Source organism: Bufo gargarizans, chromosome 4, assembly GCF_014858855.1.
Source record: "Bufo gargarizans isolate SCDJY-AF-19 chromosome 4, ASM1485885v1, whole genome shotgun sequence".
NCBI classification, from domain to species: domain Eukaryota; kingdom Metazoa; phylum Chordata; class Amphibia; order Anura; family Bufonidae; genus Bufo; species Bufo gargarizans.
In genome coordinates, this window is record NC_058083.1 from 400976996 (window position 1) to 400993673 (window position 16678).

General features: G+C 40.9%; 1 protein-coding gene across 5 annotated transcripts in view; it reads right to left on the reverse strand.

The window, feature by feature from the left end:
* The window catches only part of GPATCH11 (G-patch domain containing 11), a 116257-nt gene that overhangs the window by 38798 nt on the left and 60781 nt on the right, over positions 1–16678 (reverse strand). The window contains exons 4-5 of one of the 5 annotated variants that reach the window (XM_044290119.1): positions 6048–6168; positions 46–136 (exon numbers count right to left, since the gene is read on the reverse strand). The exons of the other annotated variants lie outside the window; for them this stretch is intronic. Of the exons in view, the coding sequence (XP_044146054.1) occupies positions 46–136; positions 6048–6168 (212 nt within the window). The remainder of the gene's footprint in view (positions 1–45; positions 137–6047; positions 6169–16678) is intronic. 5 annotated transcript variants of the gene reach the window in all.

Here is a 16678-nt window from a genome sequence, read left to right on the forward strand (position 1 = left end):
ATTTGATTAAAAAAACAATTGCCACTGCTGCAGTGTTTAGCTTACCTTCTGTTCATCAAGCTGCAGACATGCTCTCTGGCTTCTCCTAAGGTCACCTTCCAGCTTCTGCTCTTCTTTCTTACTTTTCATCCTCAATCTTGATTTTAAGGTAAAAAAAACAGTGAATTATACACAAAATAAATATGAGTCTAGTAACATATTTATAGCATGTATGTACCACACCATGGAATGTATGGTGCTTTAATCATATAAAAAAATATTATATATATATATATATATATATATATACACACACACATATATATATATTAATATATATATATATATATATATATATATATATATACACATACATACATACACACACACACACTTAAATGTTACCTTATACCATAGACACAATTTCTAGCATATTAAAGAGTTTCCTCTATATGCAGTGCAGCAATGGTGGCCGCAATTGCGCACAGCTAGAAAAAAAAAAAAGCGGCCTTTATGGTGGTCGGGAATTAATGGAGTGAGCGCGCACGGGCCGCGCGCATAAGCAGCAGCTCCCGTTCCCGTCCACCTCTCTGCCATTCTATCCCATAAGATACAAATCGCTGCAACTACTTACCATAGTTTGTCGCGATCTGTACAGGGTCTGCTCCGCTGAGACTGCTAGTGTTTCAGATAGTCTAGCAGCCTCACGAGCATGCACATGTGGTCAAGGGGCGTGATTATATTATCCTAGCGCCTCATGCCTGCTCCATCAGTCACAGCAGAGGTATCGCCCCCTCCACTACAGCTCACGTAGTGCCCCAGGAGCCGTGCACTGAGGACTGAAATAAGGAGGTGAGACAACCCTTTTAATAAATTAATGACAATATTAATAACAGAAAATATTTTTTAAGCTGCAGTCGGAACATTGCTTCCGACTCCACAGCTCTCAAGCTCTGTAGAGAGATAAGGTATAATGTAAAAATCTGCATCAGTTCTGTACCTTTGACTGATCTGGTTTCTGCTCAGAATCACTGATGGAAATGACTGATCAAACACTGACTGTGTGATAGCGGCCTTAATGGCATGTACAGTTATTGCAATGACAAGTATTAATTTATTCATTTTTTTTCATGTAAGTGCATGATGCATATAATTATACAGACAATATACAGTCAGGTCCATAAATATTGGGACATTGACACAATTCTAACATTTTTGGCTCTATAGCACCACCACAATGGATTTGAAATGAAACAAACAAGATGTGCTTTAACTGCAGACTGTCAGCTTTAATTTGAGGGTATTACATCCAAATCAGGTGAACGGTGTAGGAATTACAACAGTTTGCATATGTGCCTCCCACTTGTTAAGGGACCAAAGTAATGGGACAGAATAATATCATAAAATCAAACTTTCACTTTTTAATACTTGGTTGCAATCCTTTGCAGTCAATTACAGCCTGAAGTCTGGAACGCATAGACATCACCAGACGCTGGGTTTCATCCCTGGTGATGCTCTGTCCAGGCTCTACTGCAACTGTCTTCAGTTCCTGCTTGTTCTTGGGGCATTTTCCCTTCAGTTTTGTCTTCAGCAAGTGAATGCATGCTCAATCAGATTCAGGTCAGGTGATTGACTTGGCCATTGCATAACATTCCACTTCTTTCCCTTAAAAAACTCTTTGGTTGCTTTTGCAGTATGCTTTGGGTCATTGTCCATCTGCACTGTGAAGCGCCGTCCAATGAGTTCTGAAGCATTTGGCTGAATATGAGCAGATATATTGCCCGAAACACTTCAGAATTCATCCTGCTGTTTTGTCAGCAGTCACATCATCAATAAATACAAGAGAACCAGTTCCATTGGCAGCCATACATGCCCATGCATGACACTACCACCACCATGCTTCACTGATGAGGTGGTATGCTTAGGATCATAAGCAGTTCCGTTCCTTCTACCTACTCTTCTCTTCCCATCACTCTGGTACAGGTTGATCTTGGTCTCATCTGTCCATAGGATGTTGTTCCAGAACTGTGAAGGCTTTTTTAGATGTCGTTGGCAAACTCTAATCTGGCCTTCCTGTTTTTGAGGCTCACCAATGGTTTACATCTTGTGGTGAACCCTCTGTATTCACTCTGGTGAAGTCTTCTCTTGATTGTTGACTTTGACACACATACACCTACCTCCTGGAGAGTGTTCTTGATCTGGCCAACTGTTGTGAAGGGTGTTTTCTTCACCAGGAAAGAATTCTTCGGTCATCCACCACAGTTGTTTTCCGTGGTCTTCCGGTCTTTTGGTGTTGCTGAGCTCACCGAGTGCGTTCCTTCTTTTTAAGAATGTTCCAAACAGTTGTTTGGCCACTGCCTAATGTTTTTGCTATCTCTCTGATGGGTTGTTTTGTTTTTCAGCCTAATGATGGCTTGCTTCACTGATAGTGACAGCTCTTTGGATCTCATCTTGAGAGTTGAACAGCAACAGATTCCAAATGCAAATAGCACACTTGAAATGACTCTGGACCTTTTATCTGCTCATTGTATTGGGATAATGAGGGAATAACACAGACCCGGCCATGGACAGCTGAGAAGGCCAATTGTCCCATTACTTTTGGTCCCTACAAGAGGGAGGCACATATGCAAACTGTTGTAATTCCTACACCGTTCACCTGATTTGGATGTAAATACCCTCAAATTAAAGCTGACAGTCTGCAGTTAAAGCAGATCTTTGATTGTTTCATTTCAAATCCATTGTGGTGTTGTATAGAGCCAAAAATGTTAGAATTGTGTCGATGTCCCAATATTTATGGACCTGACTGTATTAAGATTAGGTATCACATTTCATTAGGACTTTCCTAATCAGAATTACAATCCTTTGGTTCTTTTCTACTAAAATTCTTCATTATATTGCAGTTTGTTGCTGAAAACACACGTCATACCATCAAATACTGGATTAAAAGAATTTGTTTGTTAATACAATCCATCGGCCAAACATGAAAACCACTGACATATGAAGCAAAGAGCAGTGAATTATCTTCTCATGATGGTACCAGTCAAGAGGTGGGATATTTTATGCAGCAGCTGAACAGTGTTAAAAACAAGTATTTGAGCAACTCTGACAAGGGTCAAATTGTGATGGCTAGATGACTGTGACATAGCATCTCTAAAATGGCAGGTTTAATGGGGTGGTCCCGGTATACATTGTTTAGTATCTTCCAGGAGCAGCTCAAGGAAGGACAACTGGTCAACCAACGACAGGGCTGTAGGTTAACAAAGCCTTCTGATGTGAGTGGAGGGGAAGGTTAGCCCACCTGATCCAATTTCATAGCAGAGTTACCGTAGCAAAAGTTGCCAAAAAGTTAATGCTGGAGACCTTCAGAGGTCATATGCCTCAACAATTCAGAGCTGTGATATGAAGGTGATCTCCACAATACCAGGCTCGGTTATGGCTGATCAGTGTATATGTATCTGTTGTCATGGCATTACATACTTGAAATAAAGTTGATACATATTCGTAGGTACTACTGGCAAGACAAATCTGGAATATAAAGAACCTAGTAATTATTTTATGTTTTTTTTGTGTGCAGGAAACTGCATAAACGCTGTGCTATTTTACAGGAAATATACTCTTATCGAGTATTTCTTCCAAATACTGGGTAAAGTAATATATTATCCCCCTATCTTCTTCATAAGCCTGTGCAGATGCACTTACTGGACACATGACTGATAGACTTTTATGATCAGCCTGGTAACTTAATTCCCTCAAAGACACAGATAAGCCGTAACAAAAGAGCTTGGCTGTTGATTTTCTTTGGCGGCGGGTTAAAAGGCCACAGTAATGTAGTAAAACACTTTAGAATGATTCTGCTGTTGCCTCAGCATTTCTAAAGTATAATGTGCATAGTTTTTTATCCCTTGTCTTCGATGTCAGAACGACACATTGACTGATACTGGGATGGGAATGAAAAGATTGTCGCTATGGGTGATACGAAGATCCGTGTTTGTAGCCTTTATTACCTCGCTCTTCTCTACGGCTCACCTTGAATTGTCTGGGCTCCTCACACACATGCAATTTACCACAGGGACATTTCGGTAAATAAACAATGCATTTACTGTCAAACGTCAAACCGGTTTTATAGCCAATTTGGGCCTTTCACAGGGTGTATAAATCCAGTGTTTTTCACTTTGCCCCAGCACTATACACCACATAAACAGGGATCGTCATTCATATTAATAGCACCCACAATGTGCATTACTCAGGACACAGTAAATACTCCATAATGAGCACGAGAGCAAAATTATATTCTTCATAAATTTAGCATGATAGCAACGTTTATTCAAAATCTCCATTAGCCAGGTATTTACGTAATTCATATAAAATTGCACAATAAACCAGTCATTACAAATATCAAGCATCATTCACGCTTCAAGCAAGGAGCACCCCCAGCAAGTCATGTTGTAGATATTTCTAGAATGTACTACATTTAGTGTCAACCCCTTTCTTAAAGTTTTAGTAAGTATTTGTAATTCCTACATAAGAACAATTCTGGGGCATCAACTCTTTGTTGTGCCATTCCTTATTATTTCTGCAAAAAGTTAGGAATTAATTATTTACAGTTTGCAATAAAAGGTGTTACCAGTTGGGCTAGAGCACGGGTGCACAACCTGCGGCACGGGCGCCACATGCGGCCCTTGATACCATTCTGTGCAGCCCCCAACTATCCGTTAACAGACATGTATGTCTATGTCTTGTGGCTGCTCACATGTATTTTTCCCATTAGATGGGAGTCCCGGAACTGTAACTAGACAATAATGGTAAATATTGTATGTTCAATAAACCATAAATACAGTTTTTCAGTTGTTAATACTCCTTTAAATGTAAATTTCGGCCCTGGTCATTGGTTCAGTCTGGCAATGTGACCTCCGATCAGGAAACGTTGTGCACCCCTGGGCAGTCTGACTATCCAATCAGTGCTACACACTCCTCTTCAATGCAAACTGCTAGCAATTTATTCAAAACTTACAGATGGAATAATAAAGGAAAATTGCAACACAGAGTCATTAGAATAGGTGCTCGAGAATTGTTATAACATGGGTGATGCAAGTAATTACTAAAACAGACACGTCAGGAGAGGCGACAGCCCCTCTTTACGGTTTTAAGAATTTGCCACAAGTTGTGGTCTCCAGATATAAAACAACATATCTTGTAAAGATACTACTTATATCAAGTGCATGTTAGGCTCTTTCCACTGAGGGACTGCTTCCAAATTGGAGGCCTCCACTGTCAGAGAAGCCCAAGTTCAATGCTTTACTACTACCACTATGGCTTTTACTAAATCTGCAACAGCAGTAGTTTGGCCCCTGAGCTGACATCTAGATTCAGGGTGCTTAGGTGCCATGCAACATACTATATCTAATGTCACAAGCTTCTGTCCTCTCCTGTGGAAGACAGAATATAACTCCGTTTTTTTTTCTAGGTTATATTTTTTTCTAGGTGGCAAGAGTGATGATATCTGCGACAAATTTAGCAATATGGCGCACGTTGTTGATAAATTTGTCACACTTTATATATGCCCCGGTTGCGGTTTTAAAAACTGTACAATATTTTTTGGGAGACAACTGCTTTAACAGGTTTTTCCAGGAGTAAGGAAAACCTATACTCCGGATAGGTCATCAATTGGAGATCGATAGGGGTGCAACACCCCAACGATCAGCTCTGCGCTTTCCATTGGACCCCCTTGCAGATGGCTGATCCTAAGGATAGGCCATCAATATGAAAATTCCACGGCCCATTCACCCACAGGAGGCCAAAAGAGTGTAATTCTCATCTCCACTGGGTAAGTATATTTTCTATTTTCTGGAGGGAATAGTGTCATCGACTACCTAATATAATTCTATCTAGAGGCATCTGCAAAAAAAATTAATTTATACCCCATCGTATACCTTTTTAAAATGAGAGCCTACGTATGTCACTGTGTGCACTGAATGCATCAGGGTATCCTCAGCACACGGCACCGTCTCCCGCACAGTACAAATTTTGATTTCACACAATCGCCCATGGCCAACTGAAAAGGCTGTTACCTGAAGTCATCAGCAGCTCGCTCTTGTTCTTGTTGTCTCATCTGAATCTTTTGTCTGAAGTTTTCAAGATTTTCTTCTGCTTTCCGTTTCTTCATCTCTTCATGGCCAATGCCGCTGCGTCCTTTATATAAATGAAGGCAGCATATTCATTAACATATTGGCTGATTATATCTATATACACAGTTCAGATGTGCAATGTTGCTAAATGCTCAAGACAAATACCATGCAGAAGTCAGTGATCACAGATTCTGGGTACAGCCACACGGACGAGGGCCACTGTGAAGCAGAAAACCGTATGACCATGCAAGCCGTAATGGTATTCTATTAACTCATTAGAAATTGATTTATTCAGTGTTCATTGTTAATGGGCTAGGTGATAAACAAAACCAGGGGGCCATTAACAAAGAACACAGAATAGACAATCAGTTTCTAGTGGGTTACAAAAATACCGCCATGTGGTTCTCAGTCACACAGTGGACGCATCACAGCCGCAAACTATGGCCATACCCTTTGAATGATGGACTCCTCATTAATATTTTGAGATTGGTTTCATCTCATTCACGGATTATGTTATATAGGAATAGAACGCGTATACATAGATAGCTGTGACATTTTTAAAAGGTTATAAATACACATAAATGCCCATAAGGCTACTTTCACACTCGCGTTTGGTGTGGATCCTTCATGGATCCGCACAGGCGGGTCCGTTCAGATAATATAACCGTCTGCATCCGTTCAGAACGGATCCGTTAGTATTATCTTTAACATAGCCAAGACGGATCAGTCTTGAACACCACTGAAAGTCAATGGAGGACGGATCTGTTTTCTAATGTGCCAGATTGTGTCAGTGAAAACGTTTGGCTCAGTTTCATCAGAAGGACGCAAGCAGCGTTTTGGTGTCCGCCTCCAGAGCGGAATGGAGACGGAACGGAGGCAAATTGATGCATTCTGAGCGGAATCTTTTCCATTCAGAATGCATTAGCGCAAAACCAATCCGGCCCTGAGTGTTCCGGCAAACCAGATCAGTTTTTGCGGTCTGCGCATTCTCAGACCACAAAAAATTGGAAAATAAATAAATGCCGGATCCTTTTTTCCAGATGACACCGGAGAGATGGATCCGGCAGTTCAATACAATTGTCATATGGCATCAGTTGCATACGTTTTGACGGAACTGCCTGCCGGAATCCTCTGCCGCAAGTGTGAAAGTACCCTAAGAGAAATATAAAATCGTATCATAAGCTTATGTAGCTCCATGCAGTGATCCTAGACACTAGTTTCCTCAGTGTGTATTCACATATCAAGGTCACATTGTGTCTTTCCTGCAGTTTTGCAGCACAAACTACCATTTGACTGCAAGATGTTAACACACCCCGACTGTCCAGCTTACAATCCTCTTGTTCTATTGATCGTCCATTAAAATAATTGAACAAGGCATGTTACATCCACAGAAAACAATCTGCTTTTTGTAAATTATTTGTGCTTTTTTCACTGGGATAGACCCTTTCTATCTTCACTTGCCCTAGGGGATCCATCCTCACTTTAATCATTGTTATATAGCACGAGGTGAATGGCACTACTGTTTCAGAAACCTGAATAATAAATCAATAGTACAAGCAATTATAAAAACTTTGTAATATAGCTTATTAGAGAAAAATACCTCATTCACTCAATTCATAGCAAGAAACCATCTTCACATATTTTCAAATTCACTGAGGGATGAAGTTACAGCTGCTCCACTAAAACTTTAAGGTGAGGGGAAGGGTGGGGGGAGAGAGGAACTGCAGTATGTAATGCTACTCTCACACTTGCCCTTTTGCTGTCCGGTTTTGAGACCAGACGTGGAATCTCAAAACCACAGCAAAAAGCTTCTGTTATCATACACGCCCCCAGGAAGAAGTGAGGCGAAACGTACATCTGGGTTTTTGGCTCCCCCGGGTTCTGGGTCTGTATGCTATATGTCCAGTTTTTACTTGTGTATCTGACTCTCTCTTTGCACTATTTTGATTCTTTGTTTAGTTATTTCTATTGTTTCTTCCTGGTCACATCTCGATGCTTATTTATTTGCAAAAGGTGTTTATACCGGAGATTTGAGCTATGTGTTGGGATCTGGCCATGACAGTCATACTTATAAGGCATAGTGCCAAGTTTAAGTCTTCAATGGAATTTGTATCTGGATAAATATTATCTCATTGTATTATTGCCCCATATATGTAAACAAAGGGAATTTGTAGAGGCAATTGTGCAGTCCCCGGGTCCGGCAGGGCCATTATCGTCCATAGCGCTTTACTGTTTTACATGTTGTAAGGTGTTTTGTCCATTTACTGCTTGTCCAATTTTACATAATGTAATAAAGAACCTATTTGTACTTTAAGTGTGGTCTTGTTCGTTTGGTGAGGTATTATAAAAACAACCGGCTGCATCCGTTCAGAACGGATCCGGTTGTATTATATCGAAAATGGAGAAACCGGATACGGCACTAAAACTATTACAAGTCAATTAGTGCTGGATCCGGCACCATTAACTTACGTATAAAAGAGGTTAGGGTCTGCGCTGCAATAAAGGAAAGCTTAGGGGTAACACAAATCACTAGTTCTTTTTATGCTGCTTCATCCAATCTCTTGCTTATCCTTCCTCCTTCGCAGCTCCTTAGTCTCCGAACCAACAAGCGGTAGTGGCTATACGCCTCACGCCTTCAAAGAGTGTATCAACATAGCACAGACCTGCATGTAAAATAGTTTACGATTTTGTAAGTATAATAAAGAAGCGTGATCTTGAACATCACACGGAACATGTGATAAAGCCCGACCCGGATTTTGCTCCTGCTTCATCTGGGGCGTTTCAGTTTCGGGTATGGGCGGTATTTATCCCCATGTCACATCCTCTCACGGTTTATCTCATTGCTAAAAATGCCCTTATACCATTTCCACGTTATTATGGGCCGGTTTTCAGTATTGCTCAATCATTTAAATACTCATATGCATATATGTAAAACACTCATAAATAAAGTAAAATAGAACAACAATCAAAACTTTCTTTTCATTTTACATGTTCACAAATAGCAGTTCCGTGTGAACGGATCAATATCCACATAATTGCCCCACATGGGCTACACTTGAATTCCTGGATACCAAGTACTGTATCCTGTGAGAAAAATTAACACTGGTATAGGCTACATCAATCCCATCAATATGACAAAGTCCCGCATCCCGCACCATTACCTACACATAGAGACTCCACGTGTTCTCACCGCAATGCATATCATCTTCCCACAGGACACCACTACACAATGACTAAAGAGCCCTGTATCCTCATTCTTATACTGATAACTAGTACAGTCAGTTTCTCCTACATCCCTCTATGCGTACTGCCCTCCTGTCCTTCCCTTACAGCCCCAGTCCCCCTCCTTTTCCATAAATGTGACCTATAACTATCATAATGCTATCTCCTGGTATTGTGAGTACTATACAACATAAGGCCAACCAAACTATAAAGCCCTTCTTTTTCTTTCAATTAGGAACCACCTCAGTACATGCAAACAGATTTTATATCCCACTCTATGTTTACCCCATTGGGTTGTAATGTGTTCATATTATAAATCCATTCTGCCTCCTTTTTATTTATATATTTCACAGGGTCTCCCCCTCTCCATTTATTCCATACTAACTCTAACCCCATAAACTTCAGACCCTCTGGATTATTATTATCAACTTTGTTAAAATGTGCCGAAACGCTGTGTGTCTCCAGCCCCTTTCTGATGTTTCTTATGTGTTCACTGATTCTTATCTTCAGTTCCCTGAGTGTTCGTCTTACGTATTGGAGTTTACAGGAACACTCCAACACGTATATAACTCCTATACTTTCACATGATAGATGACCGTTTACTTTCAATTCCTTATTATTTGCCGTTGCAACCGTATTATTTCTGTTCATACTCCATGTGAACATGCCACTTGTGGGCTGCGGTTCTGCTTTCTGCAGGCAGCTATGTATGATCTTATCTTTAATTGTTGGGGCTCGTTTAAATATAAACAGAGGTCTGTCTGGAATAGAATGGCCAAAAACCAATTACCTCTTTGACCTGAGAACACATTATGGAGTATTGCGTAGAGAAGGCAAACCTATATTTACCACTGTCAGATTTTACTTTTTCTTTGCTACTGATCAGTTCCTCCTCTTTATAACCTTTTTCTTTAACCACTTCAACCCCCCTAGCTGAAACACCCTTAATGACCAGGCCACTTTTTAAACTTCTGCACTACACTACTTTCACCGTTTATTGCTCGGTCATGCAACTTACCACCCAAATGAATTTTACCTCCTTTTCTTCTCACTAATAGAGCTTTCATTTGGTGTCTGTGAAGGTTCTCATTTATCCAGGTCATGGTATATATCTGTAAAGAATAAATCAAGGCAACTGGACGTACTGTAGATTTCTTGAAAACACACACAGACCAGTACCTGCTGTTTGATTCCCACCATCCTCTAGACCACAAACTGGGAGTCATCCAGACTCTACACCACTGGGCAGAGAAAATCCCCACTAGCACAGAGGCCAAGGCGAAGGAACTCAAACACCTCAGAGGGGCACTTAAAACTTGTGGGTATCCAGTTTGGGCCTTTGTCAAAACAAAAGGAAGGAGAAGAAAGACCACCAAGACTACCAGTAAGGGCGAGAAGCATGACAGACGCAAGAATATGGTTATCCCATATACAGGTCCTTCTAAAAAAAATTGCATATTGTGATAAAGTTCATTATTTTCTGTAATGTACTGATAAACATTAGACTTTCATATATTTTAGATTCATTACACACCAACTGAAGTAGTTCAAGCATTTTATTGTTTTAATATTGATGATTTTGGCATACAGCTCATGAAAACCCAAAATTCCTATCTCAAAAAATTAGCATATCATGAAAAGGTTCTCTAAACAAGCTATTAACCTAATCATCTGAATCAACTAATTAACTCTAAACACCTGCAAAAGATTCCTGAGGCTTTTAAAAACTCCCAGCCTGGTTCATTACTCAAAACCGCAATCATGGGTAAGACTGCCGACCTGACTGCTGTCCAGAAGGCCATCATTGACACCCTTAAGCAAGAGGGTAAGACACAGAAAGAAATTTCTGAACGAATAGGCTGTTCCCAGAGTGCTGTATCAAGGCACCTCAGTGGGAAGTCTGTGGGAAGGAAAAAGTGTGGCAGAAAACGCTGCACAACGAGAAGAGGTGGCCGGACCCTGAGGAAGATTGTGGAGAAGAACCGATTCCAGACCTTGGGGGACCTGCGGAAGCAGTGGACTGAGTCTGGAGTAGAAACATCCAGAGCCACCGTGTACAGGCGTGTGCAGGAAATGGGCTACAGGTGCCGCATTCCCCAGGTCAAGCCACTTTTGAACCAGAAACAGCGGCAGAAGCGCCTGACCTGGGCTACAGAGAAGCAGCACTGGACTGTTGCTCAGTGGTCCAAAGTACTTTTTTCGGATGAAAGCAAATTTTGCATGTCAATCGGAAATCAAGGTGCCAGAGTCTGGAGGAAGACTGTGGAGAGGGAAATGCCAAAATGCCTGAAGTCCAGTGTCAAGTACCCACAGTCAGTGATGGTCTGGGGTGCCATGTCAGCTGCTGGTGTTGGTCCACTGTGTTTTATCAAGGGCAGGGTCAATGCAGCTAGCTATCAGGAGATTTTGGAGCACTTCATGCTTCCATCTGCTGAAAAGCTTTATGGAGATGAAGATTTCATTTTTCAGCACGACCTGGCACCTGCTCACAGTGCCAAAACCACTGGTAAATGGTTTACTGACCATGGTATTACTGTGCTCAATTGGCCTGCCAACTCTCCTGACCTGAACCGCATAGAGAATCTGTGGGATATTGGGAAGAGAAAGTTGAGAGACACAAGACCCAACACTCTGGATGAGCTTAAGGCCGCTATCAAAGCATCCTGGGCCTCCATAACACCTCAGCAGTGCCACAGGCTGATTGCCTCCATGCCACACCGCATTGAAGCAGTCATTTCTGCAAAAGGATTCCCGACCAATATTGAGTGCATAACTGAACATAATTATTTGAAGGTTGACTTTTTTTGTATTAAAAACACTTTTCTTTTATTGGTCGGATGAAATATGCTAATTTTTTTAGATAGGAAATTTGGGTTTTCATGAGCTGTATGCCAAAATCATCAATATTAAAACAATAAAAGGCTTGAACTACTTCAGTTGGTGTGTAATGAATCTAAAATATACGAAAGTCTAATGTTTATCAGTAAATTACAGAAAATAATGAACTTTATCACAATATGCTAATTTTTTAGAAGGACCTGTATAGCTGGGGTGCCTGAGAAACTCAAAAGGATTTTTAATAAATATCACATTCCTGTTTGCTTTAAACCCAGCAACACACTGAGGCAACAACTGGTTCACCCCAAAGACCCAACGCCTAAACACAAGATGGACAACATTGTGTACGCAGTCCAGTGCAATGAGGAATGCTCAGAACTGTATATCGGCGAAACAAAACAACAACTACATCAGCGTATGGCCCAGCATAGAAGAGCCAAAACCTCTGGTCAAGATTCAGCTGTGTACTTACATCTAAAAAGGAACAGGTCACACCTTTGAAGACAGTCAAGTACGTGTTTTGGATAAGGAGGCCGATTGGTACAAACGAGGCGTGAAGGAGGCCATCTACGTAAAAATGGAGAAGCCAAGCTTTTCTGCCACGTATAATGCTGTCTTGACACCTTTTTCTGGGAAGTCTTTATCACCTACTGACTCCAATTAGGATAATGGAATCAACACCTTTGACCCAATGCTCGGTCTAATTAACAGATGTGGATTCAGTTACATATTTATTCCCAGAATTTTTTTGTACAATCACTCAGAATTGAGAAAGCTTGTTGGAAGAACGAGTGAAACGTTTTCAAGAAATCTACAGTACGTCCAGTTGCCTTGATTTATTCTTTACAGGTATCTTTCATTTGGTGGTATTTCATTGCTGCTGACATTTTTACTTTTTTTGTTATTAATCATTAATTATTAATTAATTTTTCACTTTCAGTTGTAATTTTTTTTTTTTTTTAATGACATCCATATATACATTTTTCGCTAAATTTATTGTTCTACATGTCTTTGATAAAAAAAAAAAAAAAAAAAAAATGGTTTGGGTAAAAGTTATAGCATTTACAAACTATGGTACAAAAATGTGAATTTCCGCTTTTTGAAGCAGCTCTGACTTTCTGAGCACCTGTCATGTTTCCTGAGGTTCTACAATGCCCAGACAGTGGAAAAACACCACAAATGACCCCATTTCGGAAAGTAGACACCCTAAGGTATTCGCTGATGGGCATAGTGAGTTCATAGAACTTTTTATTTTTTGTCACAAGTTAGCGGAAAATGATGATTTTTTTTTCCTTACAAAGTCTTATATTCCACTAACTTGTGACAAAAAATAAAAACTTCCATTACCTCACTATGCCCATCAAGAAATACCCTGGGGTGTCTTCTATCCAAAATGGGGTCACTTGTGGGGTAGTTATAATGCCCTGGCATTTTAGGGGCCCAAATGCGTGCAAAGTAGTTTGAAATCAAAATCTGTAAAAAAAAAATGGCCGGTGAAATCCAAAAGGTGCTCTTTGGAATGTGGGCCCCTTTGCCCACCTATGCGGCAAAAAAGTGTCACACATGTGGTATCGCCGTACTTAGGAGAAGTTGGGGAATGTGTTTTGGGGTGTCATTTTACATATACCCATGCTGGGTGAGAGAAATATCTTGGCAAAAGACAACTTTCCCATTTTTTTATACAAAGTTGGCATTTGACCGAGATATTTATCTCACCCAGCATGGGTATATGTAAAATGACACCCCAAAACACATTCCACAACTTCTCCTGAGTACGGCGATACCACATGTGTGACACTTTTTTGCAGCCTAGATGCGCAAAGGTGCCCAAATTCCTTTTAGGAGGGCATCTTTAGACATTTGGATCCCAGACTTCTTCTCACGCCTTAGGGCCCCTAAAAAGTCAGGGCAGTATAAATACCCCACATGTGACCCCATTTTGGAAAGTGTATTAGGGACTCGTCTACGTAGATGTTTTGCTCAGGGGTATACAAATCTGCAAATTTCTGGTTGAAGTGGTCTATGAGGTGCCGAATTTTGTGGAGCCGGTCAAAAGCTGGGTGGCCTCTGGGACAGGAGGTGGTGTTGTCGCTAAAGTGCAGGAAATGCAGAATGGTCTCAAATCGTGTCCTGGACATAGCAGCAGAGAACATGGGCATGTGATGAATTGGGTTCGTGGACCAATATGAACGCAATTCATGCTTTTTGGTTAGACCCATGTTGAGGAGAAGGCCCAGAAAAATTTTCATTTCGGAAACTTGGACTGGTTTCCACCGGAAAGGCTGGGCATAAAAGCTTCCCGGGTTGGCGGTTATAAATTGTGTGGCACACCGATTTGTTTCTGCCACAACTAAGTCCAAGAGCTCCGCAGTCAAGAACAGCTCAAAAAATCCCAGGGCCGAACCGATCTGAGTTGTCTCAACCCGAACTCCAGACTGGGCTGTGAAAGGGGGAACTACAGGTGCGGCTGAAGTTGGGGACTGACAATCAGGGTTTGCCAGCACCTAAGGGATTCTAGGGGCTCTACGGGCCTGTCTGTGCGGTGGCTGCGATGAACTCTGTTCATCATAATCTCTTATTTTGGAACAATTTATTTTTATTCTCTGAAATTGGCCTACTGGGATGTTTTTTATCCAGGGTTTATGATGGCAGCAGCTGACCTCGATATAACCATTGCGATCTCTGGGTATGAAAAAGGTCCTCGTATGGACCCATCCTCCACTATAATTTCAAAATCGAGGAAGTTAAATGTTTTTCTACTAATGTTTTCCGTAAATTTAATATTCCAAGTGTTATCATTGATATATCAGAGCCGCTTCCTCCCCTTTCCAGATACATAGACCATCTATATATCTTTTCCACAGAATAAGACTGCAATCACCCTTCTCTCTACTTAGAAAGGGGTCAATATATATGCTCTCAATACGCCATGAATAAATTAGCGAAACTGGGTGCGAATTTCGTACTCATCGCTGTACCATGGGTCTGCAAGTAAAAACAATCCCCGTACCAAAAATAATTATGATCTAAACAAAAATCAATGCAATCCAAGATGAAGCTCTAATAGTTCTTTTTTATAGTTTATGACTGGATTCCCTTTTAATAGCTTATAAGTGGTTTGATCGCATCATTCCTTGTTCAGAATTTTCTTTATCAAATACCACTATCCCCCCCCCCCCCCTTTGTCAGCCTGTTTAATTACTATTTTGTCATTTTTCTCTAGACCTTTAAGGGCCTCTCTCTCTTTCAGAGTTAAATTTGTATCTCTTTTGCAATTGTAGGTAATATTCTCCAATCCCTTTAGTACACCCTTTTTAAAGGCTTCTATACATTAATTGTCTTTATTTTTTGGATAAAAGGTGGACTTATTCTTCAGAGTAGTGTGTATGTGGATATTCTCTACTGTCTGGTTCTTAGTTAAATTTTCTGTGTTTGAAGTAATATATTTGCAAATATTTAGCTTCCTAATGTACTTCTGGACATCTAAATATGGTACACTTTCTTCATCTTTAGTCAATTGGTACGTACTGAGGTTATACTGATTGGTACATACTGAGGTGGACAACACCGCTAAGGGGGCGCCGTGGACGACACCGCTACGGGGGCGCCGTGGACGACACCGCTACGGGGGCGCCGTGGACGACACCGCTGAGTGTAAGTGATAGGGCTCGTGCACAGAACCGTTTCGGTTTTGAGGTCTGCAAGTTGCAGATCCACTAAATAAGGATACTGTCCGTGTGCGATTCACTTTTTTTTTTTTTTTGCAGTCCCATTAAGTTTAAGATCTGCATTATGAGGACCAGAATAGGGCATGTTCTATCTTTTGCTGAACTGGCATACGGATGTGGAAAGCACATGGACGTCATCTGTGTGTTTTTTACATCCATATGTCAGTTCCAGTAAAGACAGAACATGTCCTATTCTGGTCTTCAAAATGAGGACCTCAAATCCATAGAACTCAATGGGACTGCAAAAAATGTGGATCGCAAAATGGATACGGTTGTTTGCATAAAGGTTTAGATATACAGCTCAGCGGGTTTTATGATACAAAATGGAATTGGATACACAGCTCAGCAGGCTGTATCATAGAAGATGGGATTAGATACACACTTCAGCAGGCAGTATCGCACACAACAGGCTCTGTATCAGGCACACATGTTAGGATTAGATACAGATGTGTTTGGACGTGCTTGCAGATTCCAGCTGTTTATCACACTCTGGAGATGGCGAGGGAAGTGATGGGATGGAGACAAACCCTTTGGCCTAAAGTCCATTTTTTTGGAAATAAATAATTTTATTTTTCATTTTCACAGCCAATTCCATGAATCACTATTGAGGGCAATGTTATCACTACACATCTTGAAAATATTCCTTGAGGAGTGTAGCTTCAAGAATGGGGTCACTTTTTGGGGGTTTCCACTCTAGGGGTTACCTCAGGGTGTCTTCTTATGCGACATAGCTCCCAAAAGCCAATCCTGCAAAATCTGTCCTGCAAAAGCCCCTATGGCGCTACT